Source organism: Drosophila elegans, unplaced genomic scaffold (assembly GCF_018152505.1).
Source record: "Drosophila elegans isolate 14027-0461.03 unplaced genomic scaffold, ASM1815250v1 contig_183, whole genome shotgun sequence".
NCBI lineage: Eukaryota > Metazoa > Arthropoda > Insecta > Diptera > Drosophilidae > Drosophila > Drosophila elegans.
The window spans coordinates 9,243,122-9,263,387 of record NW_024545550.1 but is presented as its reverse complement, the minus strand read 5'-3'; the positions used below and the strand labels follow the sequence as shown (position 1 = coordinate 9,263,387).

General features: G+C 41.9%; 2 protein-coding genes across 5 annotated transcripts; one reads left to right on the top strand and one right to left on the bottom strand.

Moving 5' to 3' along the window:
* Positions 1 to 35: 35 nt before the first annotated feature.
* On the bottom strand, positions 36 to 11,766 carry LOC108144834. 4 transcript variants are annotated; one of them, XM_017269972.2, is made up of 9 exons: positions 11,269 to 11,766; positions 7,711 to 8,020; positions 6,701 to 6,802; positions 6,444 to 6,638; positions 5,677 to 5,787; positions 4,766 to 5,092; positions 4,225 to 4,700; positions 3,925 to 4,167; positions 36 to 3,730 (listed from the first exon to the last, which is right to left on the bottom strand). In XM_017269972.2, exons 2-9 carry the CDS (start codon positions 7,958 to 7,960, stop codon positions 500 to 502), a joined length of 4,935 nt encoding a protein of 1,644 aa, XP_017125461.1. In that variant the 5' UTR covers positions 7,961 to 8,020; positions 11,269 to 11,766; the 3' UTR covers positions 36 to 499. The 4 variants fall into 4 exon arrangements, with proteins under 4 accessions (XP_017125461.1, XP_017125463.1, XP_017125462.1 ...); XM_017269974.2 differs by having other exon boundaries at positions 3,925 to 4,143; XM_017269973.2 differs by having other exon boundaries at positions 7,711 to 8,016.
* A 4,378-nt stretch (positions 11,767 to 16,144) lies between these two features.
* Positions 16,145 to 19,280, top strand: LOC108144298 (odorant receptor 47b). The gene is made up of 7 exons (XM_017268984.1): positions 16,145 to 16,229; positions 17,121 to 17,291; positions 17,357 to 17,525; positions 17,594 to 18,114; positions 18,171 to 18,378; positions 19,007 to 19,165; positions 19,230 to 19,280. Exons 2-7 carry the CDS (start codon positions 17,158 to 17,160, stop codon positions 19,278 to 19,280), a joined length of 1,242 nt encoding a protein of 413 aa, XP_017124473.1. The 5' UTR covers positions 16,145 to 16,229; positions 17,121 to 17,157.
* Positions 19,281 to 20,266: the final 986 nt, after the last annotated feature.

Here is a 20,266-nt window from a genome sequence, read left to right as displayed (position 1 = left end):
CAACCAAGTTATTTGTAAATATAAAAAACCATTTGTTTAGTCTACATAATTTAAAGTTTTATTACGTATATCTTAACTCTAAGCCATTTACACTGAAACTAATACTAAGATTGCACATTTCCGGCCCAAGACTGCTGACATTTATCACAATACGCATCCGTTACGATACTAAACGATATAATAAGATGATTGATTGCACTTAGATTTCTTAGGGCTTGGGTTCGTTTCCATTCCGTTCACTCTTCTCAGTTGGTACCTGCACTTTGCGTATTGGATGCAGTTCCCAAGGGTTTTTCTTTTTTTACTAGACTCTAAAGATTATCAGCTAGCTTAGATCTATCTAAATTGCACCTTGTGGTTTGGCAAGAATCTCCGAGTTATTGCACTGATTGTTGTTGCTATTGCGTTGCTTAATCTTAAAACGGAAGTCTTTCTTCTGGTATTGCACATCCCTAGAAACTAGCTATATATTCTATTAGCTATATATAATCTTGTTTAACTAACTTTTCCTAATCATTTTGTAGAGCACGGAGTGCGTTTCTATGCTCTCCGCCCCGGATTCCCACATGTCCTCCGCGTTGGTCTCCTCGTCCGTTTCCGAGGAGCCGCAACAGGTGCTGCGACCACGTCCGTTTTCATCCGAGGAGTAGGACGACATGGTGGTGGTGCTGCCCCGCACATTGTGCTCCTGCGAATTCGATTGGGAGTGGGATCGAGTCAGGGTTTTGTCGGAATCCGCATCGCTTAGGTCGCCAGGGGCTATAGCAGCCATGTTTTCCGGCGAACGACGACTGTGACTTGGAGAAACCATATGCTCGAGATCCTCGAATCGGCTGTCGTTCGGACCGCTTTCCTCCTCGTTGTCCTCGATGGTGTCCACTCGAATGATCTGTCCCCGGCCAGAGAGCATCTTAAAGTTGTACCTATCGTAGACGTTTCGCTTGTACAGCTCCGTGGAATCGGTGCTCATGTAGCCGCTGTCCAGTTGTCCGAAACGCTGCTCATAGTAGGTTTGGCTACCGGGTTGCCCCATTCCAGCGGACTGGGCAGCATCTTCGATGATCGACGCTATGTTGTCATCCTCCAGGAATCCAGCTGCGTTCTTACTGCCATAAGTTGGCGCTGGACTTTGACTGGGACTAAACTTGTTAGCCGCCATGGTCACAAACTTACGCCACGCATTCTTCAGATCCTTGGCCTTCTTGGCGCGATCCTTTAGTCCAATGGCAATCTGCATTCCGGCCGTGAGCTGGGCCTGCTCGATCTCACATCGATAGACGGTCTGTACATTTCCGCCGGCAGTGGGAGTTCCGCCGGAACTGCTGGCCGCCCGCTGGGGATAGGCTATGCCCACGGGCACTCCGGCATTGCGATACATCTCCTTGGTGCGCTCCGAAAGATGACCACTGCTGCGATTGGAACGGGAGCTTATGGAAAGGGCATCAAACTGGGCTAGATCCACCTCTTTCAGGTTCTTATTGCTGCTACTGAACTCGGGTGGTTCGACTGCGTCCTTTGGGGAATCCTGTCCAGCCTTGGAGGCCTCCTCCCGCTGACTCTTGCGTCGATTGAGATACTTGGTCAGACTGTAGTCGTTGCGCAGACTATTGATCTTTTTGTTGTACATCCCCTCGTAGTCTTCCTGGCCATCCTGTTGGGATTTGCCACATGTTTTGGAATTCTTAGAACCCTTTGTGTGAGTTCTCTCCTCGGTGGTGGCCGATATAGCACTGGACATGGTGTTGTTGCACGAGTTCTCGAACTCCGAGATCCCAGTGACCTCGGTGATCTCGCTGTGCAGACTGTAGGCATCTTCATCGGGTGCCTGGCTCTCCGGTGATAAGTTCGGCGGCGGAGGTGGTGGCAGTGGGCGTTTGCCTTGCACCAAAGGGGGGCAGTAGTGTTGATTGACCTTTGGCCGCAAAGGAGGAGGTTTCTCCTCCGCCTTGGGTGATGAAATCGTGATGGTGGTCTTGTTCACCTTTGTGATGTCCACCACTGAGTGGGTGGGTGAGGTCTCCATCAAACGCTGACGACGTGAGTGCTTGGCCTCCAGCGTGAGGATCCTACCCTCCTCCTCCGGCGTCCTCTCCACTTTCTTCTCATACTTGCTGTTCTCCTGGGCAACCAGAGGTGACTCGTAGATCTCTCTCAGATTTCTAAACGAGTTACTGGATCGCAGGATAAAGGAGGCGGTCCTTGGCTTGATGGCCTGACTGGGGGCAGGACTCATCTGGCGACTCAGATCCGGCAGAGAATTGATCTGACTGAAGTCCGCATCCATTTGCTTATGGCCATCCCAAGCGGATATGTCGCAAAAGCTCTGCTTCTTGGGCTTGCGATCCAGGGTATCCGGCTCGAATTGATCGCTATCCGTGCGCTCCAGATCGGAGGGTGGCTCGTGCTCCACCTCAATGGTCATGCTGCCCCGAAAGGGCGTGTCGTATTTGATCCGGGCGGCCACCTCCTTCTGCCTCTGCTGCTGGCCAGGATGTGGATGCTGGTGCTTGGCAGCCAGACGCTTCTTCATCTCACCCTCCTTGCGAAATCCGTCGAGGCGATCGTAGACCGTATGACTGATCTCCATTTCCTCCTCAAGAGGCAATGCTGTACTCAGACTGGGACTCAGTTGGGAGCTCACATCCGAGGATGGTGAACTGGAGGAGTGCGAACTCTTGCGTTTGCTGGGCTCCAGCCGTTCCAAGCTATCCGTCTCGTAGTCCACAATCAGATATTGCGGCGACTTTCGCCTGTAAATCGGTGAATCTGGCTGGAACTGTTTCAAGGATTTGCGACTGAGCGAGCTGTAATCCGGCGTTGGTACCGATGGAATGCTACTCTGCGTGCTACTATAGATATCCTTGATCCTCTTCTCTATGGTGCTATCATAATCGGGCGTGGGAATATGAGCTGCATATTCGCGTTTCAGCGAATCATATATAACCTCCGCCGGTTTCATATTGCGCAGCATATTATAGTGCTGTCGATCGAAGGAGGTTAGGGATGTGGGCGTGGAATTGGCGGCGGCAAACTGATCCAATACCTCACTACGTTTTCTCAGCGATTTGGAGCGACTGGAGGTGCTGCGCAACGAGGCGGCCGGAGAATCGGCCAACATGAACTTGGGATTATTGTAGATCTCCCCACCGGTCTCGGCAAATCCGTAGACATTGGCGGCCACGGAAAAGGCAGAGAAACCGTCATAGGTGCTGTTGCCCACCGGAGTCTTGGGCTTGGGCATTTGTTCCGGACTATTTTTACCGGGACTTCGGCTGGATTGTGAACCAGGAGCCGTTGTTGGTGACGAGGACTTTACCGAAGCCTCTTCCAATTTCGATTTCTGCATCGGCGGTGGTGGTGGTCGCTCCTTGGGTGCTGTTATCTCCTTTTTCCGCAATGAACCCTTGCTGGGTGATCCCGAACCCTTCTTTGTGGTTGGGACTTGACCTTGTCTATCGAGGGTCTTCTGCGACGGACTCGCATCTGAATTAGGCACACTTTGGAGCCACTGTTCAATGCTATTCCGCTTGTCACCCATTCCCTTGGCGGATAAATTCTGTTGCAGCGGAATGTTGAACATGGTGGGTGAACTGGAGTTCGAATCCGGCTGCAGCTCCTCGGGAATAATGTTCAGCGAGGGCTGGTAGCGCTTCGAAGCCATCTTGTACTTGGCAATTGCGATGACCTCGCGGATCTTCTGCAGAAACTCAATGGCAGCTTGAGGGGGTTCCTGGAAAATGAAGAAAAAAGATAAGTTATGGATTAAAGTTTTTTTATAAAAACTTTAAATTTAAAATTTTTAGCTTTGATTTTCGTTTATACCAATTTGTAGGTTTTTTTAGATAAGGAGATACAATTTTTTATAAAATTTAATGTATTTAATGGTGTATATTTAGAGTCTTAGATTTATTAAAATAAACTTACCGCCAGTAGATGAGGCTCGAAATAAGCCGGATTGAAGTAGAGCTTCTTGCGCACATTGCCACTGACCATGGCACGCAGGTTCTCCAGTTTTTCCTCGCTCATGAGCTCATCAATTACGGCCACATTCTCGGCGGGCAGGCACTCATTGTCCTGCAGAAAGTCATCCACATCCATGGCGGCATTATCCGTTCCACCCGCTGGTTTAGGTGATTTACTCAACTGGGGATGCACCAGAACAGATGTCTGTAACGCATACATTTTACTCTTAAATTTGTAAAGAATAATATATAACACACTCACCTTGATCTTCTCCTCCATTTCACATTCCGAATTGGAGTTAGATATATCGCTGGCGAAACCGGAATTATGCTCCCTTTCACTCAGTTGTGGAAAATGTTGCAGCAGGGGGTTATTTTTCACGATTCCCATGTCCTCTTTAAGACTGCCGATACTGGTGCGGGTGTTGGAATCATTGCCATTGCCCAGACCCATGCTGTTCGATGAGTAGATGCTGCCCACTCGACTAAAAGGTGCTCCATAGGTGACCTGATCGTTCTTGGGATAGTTAATGTCATTGGTCAGGTTGTCCAACGAATGACGAGAGCTATGACGCTTGCGTTTCTTCATGTAAAGATAGAGGAACACCGAGGCCACATAGATGAGACCCAGGAGAAGACTGCAGATCCCAATTACCACGTATTCCCGCATGGTCATGCCATCGGAAGTGGAGGCCAGCGTTGTGGAATTGGCCGGCTGGAAGAAGACCTCGGGAACATCTGTTTAAAGGGGTTAGTTATTATAATATTTTATATTTTACTTTGTTGTACTAAATAACACTTACTGTGGGCATACTTCACGGGACTACCGTTCACACGGAAGGCAACACAAGGTGAGTGCACATTTCTGGGCGGCATTAGGGGTTCACCTTTGACATGACTACTGGCATTCATGGCCACCGTCATATCTCGGCACACCAGATGCACCACTATCATACGACCCTGCATCTTCTGGCGAAGATCAGCCTCACCCAGCCACAACAGGAAGCTGCGTCCCTCGTCCCGGAACATTCGGAACGGATAATCCGTATCGATGGGATTTCGCAGGTCCGACCAGCCATTGGAACCCAGGTACTGAGCTCCGGTTACAGCGCAAACGGGTGTGTGAATGCCTTTTAAATAAAAGTTATACAAAATATGGTTAATATTTACCATGGCATTGAAAATTTGGAAAAGACATAAAGTTAAAAAAATTGTTAACAATAAAATGATTACTAATAGAGTCAAAGACTTTCACAAAATCTATAAAATAAACATTGTATTTTAATGGAATGTCAACCAAACTTATTAAATTTTCAATTTTAATTGAGTCAAAGACTTTCACAACTTATAATAACACTGTCAATAATACATTTTATATTTGGCTTGTTAACTAGATTTATTCAATTAAAATAAAAATGTTAAGCTGAAAAACTGGACACATTGTTAAACATACATGTAAATAATAATAAAGTTCTTACTAACTTTCACAAATTATAAAAATGTCCAATATAATACTTTTCAATAAAACAATCGTATAAAATTTATAGAAACCTGTTTTCCTAAAAACCTGTACTACTTAAGCAATTTTAGTTACCAACTGTTGTGTATTATTTAATCCTAATTGTCAACAAATTGGCTGAGAAATGGGTAATTAGTCAACCAGTTTGGGGTTTTATGGACAAGGAGTGATTTAAAAACATTATAAATTACTCACTGGCAAAGCTGATCTCCCTGCTGGGATAGATGATCTGCCCTTTAAGTGGCAGGAAGACAAATGGGATCTTTTCCGATGAGGAACCACTCACAAAGGGCGACAGGGAGCACTCTATAACAATGGGTGGAAAAATGGGAAACGATTAGGTGTGGGAAAGTATGGCGCATAAAAATAGCAACGATAACGATCGACGCTTATCAATTACGATTGGGAAACGGTAGTGAAACTACAACATATTTGTACTGTGCTGTGCTGTGTTGTTTTTCCGGCCAGCCCAGCTCTTTCTTTCGGTCCGACTTGGGGTCCGATTCCGATTCCAACACCAAGTCCAATTCCGATCTTCGAGTCGGATTCCAAGCCCAAGTTAGACCCCCAAATGGCAGTTGGCTGAGATTGTTTATGTTGGCAGACGACGACGACGACGACGACGGCGAAAGTTTCCTTTCATTCATTAGCAGCGGGGAAACAAGCGATTTGTTCAATAATAATAACATTTTTTCCCTCTTTGCGTCACGTTTCGTTTTCATTCTGCAGCCCTGCACAATTTCAGTAGCTGTTATTACAGCATTTCTTTTTCATTTTTTTTTTTATTTTTTATTTTTCAGTTGGGCAACCATTGTGCTGGGATATGACAAAACAATGGATGGATGGAAGGTGTCCCACACACGTGTGGGAGCGACTCCCACCGCGAAATGGAGCACACAATTTGGCTCGGAATTAGCTGGAGCTGGAGCTGGAGCTGCTGGGCTTCCGCAATCCATACTCACCATGGATGTCGTCCACGCAGATACCCAGATCCTCACGATAGGCCCTCTGATATGAAAGACATTTGCATGTGCATCCCGGTTCGCCATTCGAATGGGAGTTTTCCAGTTGACCCCGACCTTTTTGCATTTTAAGACGGCGGGTCAGGAGCTCCATTTGACCGCCGGCCAAAGATGAGGCCGCCGGATTGAGTCCATCTGTGGATTGGGCGGTATTCACTTGAATTGTGACAGGTTGCATATGCTAAGCTGCTGCTTACCCTGGCCAACTTGACCGCTTCCATCGCCGGACTGGCGCACCAGCGAAGCTGTGCCGCTCGAGAGTCCGATGCAGGTGTCCGCATTGCAGGCGCTGCTCAGGCCTGCAAAGAGAAAACATTAAGATGAATTGAGTTGGGACTTCACAACAGCGCATCAACATCAGCCGATTGACGGCTAATCAGAAGACCGGCTGGACGAGACCAAGCCTTACGGGCAAAATTAATGCTGCTGTCAGCGGATGAACCACGGAAAAATAAAAAAAAAAAAACGCCGCATCACCCAGCCGAAGATGCCACATGCCAAGGCAACTAGCCACTGGCCAATGACAGTGACATTGGCCTGGCATTTGCAAAAATAAGCAAGTCTTTGGCACTTCAACTAAGTTGGAAATCAATATAACTAAAGCCATTAAATGCATTGAAGCAAATTATGTAGTTTAATAGTTGTGCAAATGGTTCATTCATTAAAAATAACTTAAGTTTACAACATGAAAACAACAAGCTAAAATAAACTAAGAAAAAGCTAACAAAATAAAATAGTTATTTCAATTTATGTTAAACAAAAAATTAATTTAAAGATATGAAATATTATGTTCATTAAAACCCGTAAAGGATTTTATGAAGTACTTTACGAGGCCGCAAATCTAAAACTTACAAAAAAAAAATTATAGATTTCTTATCATTCTCATTTAAAAGCCAAAAACCCAAAATTTTTTTAAATTTGGTTAGCAGCAAAATATATAGTGATCTGTTATTTTAAGCTCCTCGTATCCACATAAATTATTTATTAACGATTTTACTATTTAAGATTTCAATTGCACCTTTCAATAACAAAAAAATTTCGTTTTAACATCTATCCATTGAAATAAAACAAAATTTATTGCTAACTAAATAAAATATTAAAAAGAGCTAGTGGCCAGTGGCCAGTGGCCATATAGTTTCTTAAGTCCCCATAAATAATAGACCCTCTTTTCTTTTGTGTTCAACTTATTGCCAAGTGTAAAACTCACCGCTCGTGTGGAAGGTATCGCCATCGTGATGTCGTGTCAGATTGATGAGTTGCCCGTTGGTCTGCTGCAGTTCCTCCAGCAGCAAACTGGCCGGCATGAGTGGATCCTCGATGTTATCTTCGCTGGCGGTGGCAGTATAGTGGCTCCTCACCCTCGGATGGGTGGGCGGTCGGGGCGCCGAAGTGGGCGTGACAGGCGGGAAGAGGATGAAAATGAGCTGAAGGAGCAGCGGTAAGGATTGGAGCCGCATCTTAACAGCACCATAGCGGGATGCAACGCACTCTGGGGGATTCTACGGTGCAGCTGCTAACTAGAGAAAAAAAAGCCACTAATTAATTAAAAATATGTCCAAATTCGTAGCTAGCGAAACGAAACCAAAACCAAAACCAGCTACTAGTAAGTTGACATTCTTTGGGGGCCCCGAGCTTAATGAGGCAGAAATTGTTTGGTCCGTTTTGCTGGAATTGGAGCAACATCTACATCCAGTTGTTGCTAGTTGCTAGTTGTAGTTGATGTTGTTGTTGTTGTTGTTGTTGTCCAACGGCTAACGGACAACATTTAAACAAATGTTGCAATTAAAACTCGTTCTGGCGGCAAGTGTATACTTATTGGTTGGGACACAAGGTGAGGAGCTGGCATAATGCTGCACTGGATCAAGTGCGTCGCTGCGGTGGCAGTGGGAAAACGTTATTTCACTGCTGCTTCTGCTGCTGCGTTTACCGTTACCAAAAGCTAGCTGCACTTGGCTTAGAACACCCCGTTTATACCGCTAATCAGTTGCACTTTAGCAGCTGCTTTCGGCCAGGCCAATTTACATAAATATTTCACACACACAGCAAGCAGAGAAAAAAAAAAAAACAACAACAAAAACAAAAACAACTCTAGCACACCGGCACCACAGAAAAATTATTGGGGACTCGTAACTGTTCATATCAACGAGTAGTTCTACTAATCTTGCTTTTTTGGGCTCTTCAAAAGAAGAACAAAAGAGACGGGTGCGTGTGAGTGGGATGGGTAGAGCTAGAGCTAGAGCTAGAGCATAAGCTAGACCTAGAGGTTTATATCCAGAGGCATAATGTGCGCGCGAATGAATGAATGAGAGAAGAAAGCGATAAAAAGCAACAGTTGCGGCCTAATTTGAAAGTAAAATTTCTTTACAAAACGCAGTAGAACAGCAACAGTAACACTAAAGTTCGGTGCCTAAGTCTTTTGATTGACCAGTCACCATCATAATCACCATCCATCTAAAAGCTTAGCCAACTCCATGGCCATCGACATCACCATCGCCATCGCCATCGCCATCTATCACTCCACTTGCTGTACAGTTATGGCATTTAAAAATAAACAACAATAACATTTCTATTATTTCTCTTTCTTTTCGATTTGTTTACGACTTTGCCTTAGTTATTCGGCTTTTGGTTTGATTTTAGGTTGTCTAGCTTTTTTCGGTTGTTTTCGGCATGTCTGCATTTTCGAAACGAATGTAATGGCAGTATTGACCTGCTTTTCGGTTTTCCAACTGCAACATAAGCAAAAGTCACAGCCATACTCGTACCAACTGAAACTGATGCGATTTTGATGACGCTGGGAAAAAAGGCAAGCAAAAAGAGAAGAAGAAGAACTGATGGTTCTGAGATCTGTTATATTTTATGTGGTCTGCAGATTGTAGAATCTCTGTAGTGTGCTGTCTATAGTACGAATCTCCATGGGGCACCTGTGCAGGGTCTTGACTCTTGCGCACTCGACTAAACTCAATTAACAGGTAATTGAACCCAACTGCATAAATTAGCCATATTCCATCTATTCCATCTCATTTCAGCCCATTGCAGCCCATCATCCGCCGCCATGTACGCGATCATTAATTATTGGGCAACACGAAAGAGCGTGTGCGCATTGTTCTAAGTCTGTGCATAAATTTAACCATAATAAACAAGTGGCAGATGCCCAGGGATCAGCTGGATCGACGAGGGATATACCCCTTGAATTTAGTGGACTTGCCCAACGGAGCGTTAAGTTATACAGGCTTAATAAATAACCATTGGTTTTGGCTGTGCTTAAAGCCGTTGGCGGATCTAATAGATTTATTATTTATAAATTCAAAAGTTGAACTTGAAATTATTGATTTGGAGAAAGAACTCTGTGTTTAAAGATAATTTTATCTTGAACATTTTTAAAGTAGATGACAAATTCTGGTCGCTTTGGTAACTTATTAACTAAATAAATGAATTCTCAGCAATCAATGAATAAGTAAAAATATTAACAAACTTATTTAAAGTGTTTTAAAAAATGTTTGATCAAGTTTCGAGTTCATGCTCTAAAATTCTTTTCCCAAAGCAATTAGTCTTTTAAACTTATGTTTTGAGAAACTATATTATATTTTGCATCTAGAAAGTAATTTCTTCACATTAAACTGAAAATCCATAATTTTTTAGAGCAACATTTTATATTTATCTGTTTTTCTACTAATTTTTTAATTTGCCAATTTAGCAATCACATTTATTTGCTTTAACAGTAGTTAAGCTAAATTTAACTTTTTAAAAGGGTTCATTATAAAACCGATCGTAAGCATTAAACTTATTTGTCTATTCGAGTGTGGTGCTTTCTAATGTGGTGTAAAAATAACTTTCAATTTGTGTGAAAGATCATTATCATTAGATTTGTTTCTTTGAAGTTTTATTTATTTTCACAACTTAGGTAAACTTTAACTAATAATGAACATGTAAAAATAGTGCTTCACATAAGTAATGTTTGTGTAGATTGGATTGGGAGTTGAGTCTTTTAAATTCAAACTATAAAGTTTGTATTTGTGATATATTAACACAGCTAATTAAGGTAAATTAACGTTGGCCGCCACTAAGTTTAGCATACCCTTTGAAACCTATGTGCACTGCGAGCGGTATAGAAATTACCACAACGCATTCTAACCTGGCCATTTCAATTCACATGAACATGCACCGACCATGGAGTTATTGGAGTTGGAGTTTGGAGTTGCCTGCATCTCCGGGTGGCAGATAAACCCATTGTCTGGCCGGAGCAGCTGCTACACTTCCGAGTGCAGCAGTCGACGTCACACTCGGCTCACTTTTAACACTTAGAACACGCTAACTGCAGCAGAAAAGAGCAGAAAACTCTGGAGCATCATCATCCCGGCATAATAACAAATTCCAAATTTATTCCGCTGTTAGTTTTATTATTTTGTGTAAGTCCATTGTTGTGGCCAGGGGAGCGCATCATTTGCTCGCCGCCTTAATGTGCTTTAATATGTACTTGGGCTGGCCAACTTAGGGCCAAGTTGGCAGTTGGCCAACGGTTTCGGCCAGTTGTTAAAACCGTATTACGGCAGTGCAATGGCCGTTGTTTTGGTTTTGGTGTGGTTTTATTTTGGTTGTTGTTTTTCACCAAATTACTTTCTCCCAAAAAAAAAAAAAGATTTTCAATTTGGGAGAGTGCCCATGCCCAGTGACCTAAACTCAATTGGCAATGGTCTGATTAACCCGAGAGCCAAGGGCAACTTAAAGCCCTTTTCCATGTCAAACAAAAATCTTTAGTTTTACTCACAGCAGAGCCCGTTGGAAATTGTTGAATAAATTAACACCCTTGGCCGTTAATTTTCCCGACAAGATGCACCTCCCAGGATTGCTTTTCACACATAAACTTAAGCGGTTTCTTTTTTTTTTTTGTGTTGCTGTTTTGCCTTTAACTTGCTTAACTTCACTTTGCTGGCATTTTCACACATTTCTTTGGCAACATTTTTTGCACGTTTTTCAGCATTTTTGAAACATCTTCATCTCGTGCCAACACACAAAACACAACACAGAAACAATCAGAGCCGCGATAAGTGTTATTGTTTTTAGAAAATTCGTAGCGTTTCGTTCGTTTCGTTTCGTTTCGGTTTCTTTTGTTTTTCTTTTCCTTCTTTGTTTGGCCGCAAAGAAAGCGAAGATAGCGGCGGATTTCGCGACTGCGGATTTTATTTTGGGTTTTGTGTTGGGAATTTTCTTTCTTACTACTAAGTAGTAAGTGTTTCTAAACCGCTGGAGACGTCTATCAAGGTCGCCGTCGGTGGAGCGACTGCCAAAGCAATCGCAGCTCAAAGAAGCCAAAGCCGCCAGAGTTTCGTGGAAAAAGATATGGAGAGATGTGGTGGTTACACGCTCTTAAACGAGTTTTCTTTTCAACTCCACGCTCTTATATCTCGAAAGTATAAGTTCGAGCGTAGAGTGTAGTGTGTAGTGTGTGTGTTTTGACAAATTGTACAACCAGCCAAGTGATTTTCTATATAGTTGTGTTGTGATGTGTGAAGGCGAAGATATCTAACTGCAGACTAATTAACAGAGACTGGGACAGGTTCTCGGCATCGCACATACGCCGTGTGGTCGGCGGCGGTAGAAATGACAGGAATCCCCAAGTACCGTTTCATTTCGTTTCGTTTGCCAAGATTCACGCTCCAGTTTGATAAAAGCTTTTGGACCAAGAAAAAAAGGCGTCATTTGTCATTGGTTCAACTCAATTTATGACAATTTACTCGCTTTAGTTGCGCTCGAGATGTGCGCAGCTGCATTTCTTGGGATTTTAAGAGCTTGAGAGCTTGAGATCTGAAGATCTGCAGATCATTGGCATCCAAAGATCCGGAGATCCGTGCACCAGAACAAGTGAAAACTTTCGAAAAGATGGAGTTGTGGGGCCTGCCTCGAATTACACAGCCAATCTGTTTGACATAAGCGAGTTATAGAGTTATAACATATATAGTAAGGCGGTCTCGGGCCAGCCAAACCAAAAAGACAATTACCAGAAACTGGTTTCAATTAAAAACAGTTAAGCATTGCAGCCACACAAATAGACAAAAAACATATAGAAAAATAAATAGAAATATTGGCATCTCCTTTTTGCCGACGCTGCGTACGTGCAGTTTCCCAGTTGGAGACTCCAACCTGAAGACTGTCTTCAGTATGCAGTTTGCAGTTTGCAGTCGACAATCTGCAGTCTTCGTATTTATTCCCATCTCGTCTGGCCAATAATTATACTTTAGTTGGCGACGCGGCTGCAACTATTTGCTTTGGCTGCATTTACAGTTTTGGTTTTTTTTTTGTTCTGGTGCCGCTTAAGTTGCCGCCCGTCATTTAGAAAGTTTTAGTTTCGTAGATCTCCATCTAATGATACCCAATGATCCCGCCTTCTTGCTGCTACAATACTCCACATTAACGCCGGCCCATTTACCCCATATTCAGTTCTCGAAAATGGGCCTTCGATCGTTTTATTTCTTGCATTTATGACTATGACTATGTCTATCTGCGTTTTCTGACGCTCAATGTTCGAATTTGTATTTGTGTGTCAGTAGGAGATTTGAATCTCTGAATTGCCATGCTCCTCTAGGCTCTTATCTATCTGGCTTGAATACATTTGTGGTCGATTTAGCATTGCGTTACCCACACACAATTGCCGCGTATCTGCTCACCATTTAGCCATGCCTGATCCATAAATCTTTAACTGTAAAAAGGAGCCAGCTACAGCTTCAGCATCAGGTCTAGGTCCCGGTCCCGGTCCAAGTCCACATCCACAGCTATGTCCTCGTCCATGTCCATGTCCATGTCGAGGTCCAACTTATGCAAACTTTGGCCACACGTCGCTGGATGGCCGTCGGCTGCGGTGAGTCGTCTGATCTGCTGCTGTTGGAAAACGGGGAAACCAGTTCATGTCTGGGATGAGCACACTGAGGAAAATGTATCCCCATTAGGTTGAAAATTTGTAGGAAAATACATCTGGATCAAGACACAAGTCGAAATATTTATAGCGGCAGTCAAAATATTTTTAAAACCTATTTTTTATATTTGCTAATGTTAAAAGGCTAAATAATTTTACTGACAATATTAAAAGAATTAAAAAAAGAATTATTTTATCAACTTTAATGATTCGTTTGTGTCTAATAGGAATTATTCAAAAAGGTTATTAATAATTATATGGGCGATGTCACTAACAGAAGTTAGTCTTGGCTTAGTAAGCAGTACTAACACTAATGTGTATAAATAATTTCAGAAACAAATTTATAGGATCAGTTGAGTAACTTAATGACTAATAATTTGATATTTCTATAGATTTTTCCCTGTGCATTTGGATTGCAGTGCTCCTCCTGTGCCCGCCACTCCACTCCCCTCCTCGCAGCTTTCCTCCTCAAGATGCGGCTAGTTATTGATACGCTGGCGGCGGAGTGGAGTGTGCAGTGTGCCTCCGGCTGAGCTAAACAAACTTGCAATTGTATTCATAAATAACGATTGAGAAATGTATTCTTTTTTCCACGTCTGCGGTCGCGCACTTATTACCAATTGCTTCTGCAATAAACATGAAAATGCGCTCATCGAACTTGGTCCACATCGAATGTGGAGTTAGAGTCCATAACGGTTTATAGAGGATGCGAGTGTCCGATCTCAGGGGCTTGGTAATTATTTGAACTTTGAACAGGTCGAACATCTCTGCATTGGAATTTTGCGATATGTGGTGTAATAGGAAAACAGTATTGTCTAACCTAACAAGAGTTTTCTCTATAAGAATATTAATACATAAACTTTCAATCTGATCTTTGGGGAGAAAAGATATAAAATTGATTGCTTAAACAGAACTTTTAGTAATTTGTATTTCCTTGCTATCATTTTCTTAATTTATCTCGTATACAAAAAATATCGTTCATGGCTTGCCCTATATTCTTTACTTTATGCAATTTTAATTATATTAATTTAGAAAAATAAATAATACAAAGATGGCAATCAATTTCTAGAAGTTGCTTGACAACCATTTAATTACTGAAACTGGAAATTAATCAATGCATTTCACGCGCAAAGAATCTTTATTTTCTTACTTCTTGTACTCTTTAATTGGCACTTAAAATCAGGTGTCGAACCATAATCTATATAGGTGCACTGTCTTCTAGTTTTTTTTTTTAATTGCCCATAAAATTTAATAGCTGTAATAGAAATAATTGTCTGTCCATGTTTAGTGTTCTCCGCACAAAGTTATTTTTATTAAATCCTTGTAAGCTACATATCAAAACTTTATATCTTTGTGTTTACTGAAAACTGGAAAGTAATTAATGCTCTTCACACATTTTGTTTTTAAGTATTTTTTTTAAAATCGGGTGTTAAGCAATAATTTAAGCAGACAGATTAATAGCTGCGAGTTTAGTAGTCTCCATAAATCCTTGAAGGATACGCTAAGTGTGCATGCATTACGCTTTTTGACCGATCGTTATTTTTTATTATTACTTAAAATCTGTTGTTAAATTTTAATCTGAGCATAATGTTTAATGGTTGTAATATAATTAATTGTCTTATTGTTTGCTTTGTGGTCTTCATACCAATTATTTTTTATAAAATCCTAATAGAATAAACATAATATCTTTATAATCTCATTTTATATCTTTATAGTCTTATATTAATCTAAATTAAATCAGTGATTTAACTTTATTTTGAACATAAAGCTTAGTAGTTGTGAATAGATATAATTGACAGTTTTATTGTTTAGTTTTCTTCATAAAAATTATTTATATACTATACTTTTAAAGAATAAACATTATATTTGTATGATCTCACTTCATATCTTTATATTTGTTTGGTAATTGCCTTCTAGAACTTTATAATTGACACTTAAAATCAGGTGTCAATTGGAGGTAATTCAGCATAGCACACTGATAATTGTTATGGCTTTCGTTTGCTGGGATTGGATAATTAAAATCGTAGCAGGAGACATAGTCATTACCAAGAATCCCCATTGCGTGTTGCGGTTTATGGATATGAATGTGGATGTGGATGTGGATGTGGTTTTGATGGCTTGGCAAAGTGGCGTATGACAGCGCCGTGGGGTTGCGTGTGCATCCTGGCCAAGATTGAAGATCCAAGATCGAATAGCTCCATTACCCTTCGTGCCTCGTTCCTCATTCCTTGGGAGACCAAGTTCCGGGCAGTATCCAACCATCGCAACATCTGATTGACAGCCAACAAGCCAAATGCATTTCAATTAAACGCTAACCGCTACGAATATTTCCATTTCTGGGTGAGTTACTGATTGTTGATGTCTGGTCAGGTGTGCTCTGATCTCCAGCTTTTTTTTTTTTCGTGACCAAGGCAATCCGAAACGAAACCAAACAAGCCGAACCCAAACTCTAATTCAAACTGAAACCCAAACCCGTAGGAGAACAATTCCAGAACAGCGGTCAACTCATCAGTATACTGTATAAATTAGAGCATCAAACGGCGCTTTGCCAACTCGGAACTGGTCTATACTGTTAGTACCACTATCCACTATCCACTGGCCCCATCCCCATCCACCAATTCAACTATTCAACTGTGGATGAGGCGGTGCATGTGGTTGCAGTTCGCTTCTGGCTGGAATCGCATGGGTTTTGGAGCGGGATAGGATGGGCATGAGTTCAATGACGAGGCGCGGAGTCATCGACGCAACTTGTGCACATATTGTAGCGAAATTGATATCAATTTGTTTTAATGGCTGGCCCATTATGGTGCCATTATATGGTTAGTCCGTGGGTTATAATAAAACACACTTTATTACAAGCATTACAGGCAACGCGCGCCGGGACATTGACTTGGACGACTTGTCTAATCCCAGATTGATTCCAATGGCCTTGCTAAATGGCCATGTCCAGCACATCAGACGGTGGCTAGCATTAGCATGTTACCATCAAAACGGATGTCCACTTGGCCATCCCAGACACCCAAAGCCAAAGCCAGTATGGGATCGAATTGATGGGTTGACCAACCCACGGGATCCGGAATTCGGATTATGACGGAAAGTGTGCTGGCCAAATTTGAATACTGGAACTGGATTTATGCTGGTCTTGTATCGATGCCTCTGTGTGGTGGCTCCTCGGGTGTTCAGGATCCTGATTAAGACATAACTCATTCTTCACAGTTTAGTGTTTAGTTATGCAGACAGGAAGTTTATGTGCCAGGTTGATTGAACCTCTAACTCATCACATCCATTTAATATGTTGGGTGGAGCGAGTGAAGAGCACTTTGCCATGATCATGTTTTGCTATACGCTTCAAAAACTGTGAATAAACAGAAGCCCGGCTGAGTTCACCATTTATGCGATATATATTATTCATTGTTCTTAATGATGCTGATGATCTAATGGGCCATCCGAGTCACGCGAAGCCAAAAGTTGGGTTCACTGAACGATGTACTAGTGAGAGATTGACCAAAAGGTCCATATGTTAATACTGTATATGCGATATATCATCAGTAAAAATCGATCGAAATAGTGCGATTTGCAGCACGTGTTCTCAATGTGCCAACATTTAAGGAAATCTACTGTGTGGGCGTTGCCCGCAAAACAATTGCTTATAAACATTGTAATTAGACCCTTTTCCTTATTCCTTTCTTTTCTTTTTTTTTTTATAAAAGGAGCAGGCCGCTGGATTGGAGCACAGTTTTTACTATAATGGCAGACGGTGGCTATCAATCAAATCTTGGCCTTTTGCGGCAGTTCTTGGATGAGTTTCGCTCTGTTCTGAGGCAGGAAACTCCTGGTCTCATCCCACGCCTGGCTTTCAACTATGCCCGCGCCTGTTTGAGGTGAGTGCTGTATCCATCATCCATCATCCATCACACTCTTGATAATCTTTTTAATCCATTACCAGTTTGCTGTGCCAGTATCCCAACAAGAAGTTGGCTACTTTGTCTTTGTACCGCTGGATCAATGTGTTTATCATGTGCAATGTGATGAATGCTTTTGTGACCATGGTTTTCGCTCTGCCAGAGTCCAAGAATGTTATTGAAATAGGCGACGACTTGGTGTGGATTTCGGGGGTAAGAATAACCGTGTCTTCACCCACTCACAGATCATAAAAAAACTAATGATGTTCTATGTTCAAAAGATGGGCCTGGTCTTCACCAAGATATTCTACATGCGTTTGCGTTGCAACGAGATTGATGAACTTATCTGGGACTTTGACTACTACAATCGGGAGTTGAGACCGAATCAGAGGGATGAGGAGGTCTTGGGCTGGCAGAGAATGTGCTACTTGATAGAATCGGGCCTATATATGAACTGTTTTTGCCTGGTCAACTTCTTCAGTGCTGCTGTTTTCCTGCAGCCTTTGCTGGGGGAGGGAAAGCTACCCTTTCACTCGATTTGGCCTTTTCAATGGCATCGCATGGATCTGCATCCCAGTATGTTTTGGTTTCTCTACATCTGGCTCAGTCTGACATCGCAGCACAATCTGATGAGCATCCTGATGGTGGACATGGTGGGTATTTCCACCTTCCTCCAGACGGCCTTAAATCTCAAGCTGCTGTGCATCGAGTTGAGGAAACTGGGTGAGATGAAGGCCGTAAGTGATGCCCGTTTTCATGAGGAGTTTTGTCGAGTGATTCGCTTCCACCAGCACATCATCAGGTGAATTTTTTTTGTTTTTGCCACTTTTGACCAAGATTATCGACTATGATTTGCAGTATGGTGAAGAAAGCCAATAGTGCCTTCAATGCCTCCTTCAACGCGCAGTTGGTGACCAGTTTTTTATTGATTTCCATATCCACTTTCGAGACCATGGCTGCGGCGGCCCTCGATCCCAAAATGGCAGCCAAATTTGTGCTCCTCCTGATGGTGGTCTTCATTCAGTTGTCGCTTTGGTGTATTGCTGGTACTTTGGTTTACACTCAGGTAGGCCTTTGTTAAGCTTGGGGGGGAAACTCAATAGAAATTCATGAAAAATGCAATATTTAATATAATACAATATGCTCCTACATTAAAATCTATTGGAATCTAAATTGTGAAATTTGTTAGTGCTTCAAATCTTAAATCAAACTCCAATTTAATTCTTAAAAATTCACTTTAAAATAAAAATAATATATTTAAAAGTTATTAAATATAGTTTTAGGTGCACCTTCTGAATTTAAACTATTTTGTTAAGCTTTATATTTTAACCTATTATTACTTTTAACTGATTTTGCTTAGATTTGCAAACTTTAATTACTTTCTTAGAAGACCACTTAAAAATCAAACATAGGTAATAGTTATCTGGTATAGGTTTTTCTTTTCTAAGCTTTTTAATAACATCTTTAAAAGTCTTTGCTCAAAAATTAAAAATTATCAAGTATACTTTTGTTTGACTTTTTAAAATTTTACCATATTCTAAGTTTTGCGTTTTAAAATTTTACAAGCTCAAATTCAATTCTTAAACGAGCTCTTTAAAACTGAACATTACCAAGCATAAGTTTTTGGAACCTTGTAAATTAGGAAAGCCAAAGCTTTTCATTTTAATAATTTTATTTTTCATTAACTTTAACAGTCTTTGGAGGTGGCCCAGGCTGCATTTGAAATAAATGATTGGCATACGAAGGCGCCAGCCATCCAGAGGGATATATCCTTTGTGATTTTTCGAGCTCAGCAACCGCTGATGTATGAGGCTAAACCCTTTCTGCCCTTTACGCTGGGAACCTATATGCTGGTAAGGACATAAAAGTATTTTCCAAAATTTAATACTCCATTTTATTTCCAATCCACTTTTTAAGGTTCTGAAGAATTGCTATCGCTTGCTAGCCCTGATGCAGGAATCAATGTAGTTTTGTAGTCAATCGAAAATCAACATTTCTGGAATTTTCTGGGCATTTGCATTTGCGTGGCTGGAAAAAAAAAAAAAAACTAAAGAAAAACCGACAATTGAATATATTATTCTATTCCTCTTCACTTTTTTAGGGTTCTGAAGAATTGCTATCGTTTGCTGGCCCTGATGCAGGAATCAAAGTAGTTTTGTAGTTTTTTCGAAAATAAAAGTTGAATATTTTCTGGGCATTTGCATTTGCATGGCTCGTTTAGGTTGCCGCCGCGCCCAGTGACACTCGGAGCCTAAAATTAACAATGGGGGCGGCCCACGCACACCCAGCGGCGACAGGTGCAACCCAGCTGCAAAATGCAGGGGAGGAGCAGATGATGCAGTGCCTCTGCCTCTGCCTCTGCCTCTGCCACTGCCACTGCCTCTGCAAATGGAGCTAGGGCTGGAGCTCAAGCCAGCCTCGAACTTATTCAGACGTGACTCGTATTGTCATGATCTGACCCAAACCCAAACCCAAACCCAAACGCCAGACAATGAAGACTGGTGATCGTTTAGTATTTAGCATTTGGAGTTGTGGGCTGAACGCTTGGACTTGGAACATGGCACATAGCACATGGCACATGGGACACCAGATGCTGATCCATGCCCTTCACACAGCACACAAGTGGGAAAGTCGCCCATGTCCATGAAACGTTGACCGGGCGAAATGTCATTATGTGCCATGTGCACATTCGGCCAGAACGAAAAGCTCCAGCACTCTCGCAACTCCAACAACACACCCAATTCCCGGGTGCGTGTACCAGTGCACTGAGAAAAATTCGATTTTAGTATGATCAGAGAGGTGGCTAACGAGATTTATAAGGTTTCGTAAAATATATTTTTACTCACTTCATTCTGTTTTTATTTACTTTTTCTTTTTCTGAATAATGACTTTATCTATGCTTTAAATAATTACTAGTGCATAAATTTATGATTTAATTTTTGCATTTGACCAAG

Bases quoted from the DNA above. Each gene is read 5' to 3' on its own strand.
- LOC108144834 (XM_017269972.2), bottom strand. From the start codon at position 7,960: ATGCGGCTCCAATCCTTACCGCTGCTCCTTCAGCTCATTTTCATCCTC. The intron at 6,639-6,700 runs GTAAGCAGCAGC...CCCAATCCACAG, and splicing joins AAGCGGTCAAGTTGGCCAGG to ATGGACTCAATCCGGCGGCC. The intron at 5,788-6,443 runs GTGAGTATGGAT...CCATTGTTATAG, and splicing joins CTGCGTGGACGACATCCATG to AGTGCTCCCTGTCGCCCTTT.
- LOC108144298 (XM_017268984.1), top strand. From the start codon at position 17,158: ATGGCAGACGGTGGCTATCAATCAAATCTTGGCCTTTTGCGGCAGTTC. The intron at 17,292-17,356 runs GTGAGTGCTGTA...ATCCATTACCAG, and splicing joins TATGCCCGCGCCTGTTTGAG to TTTGCTGTGCCAGTATCCCA. The intron at 18,379-19,006 runs GTAGGCCTTTGT...TAACTTTAACAG, and splicing joins GTACTTTGGTTTACACTCAG to TCTTTGGAGGTGGCCCAGGC.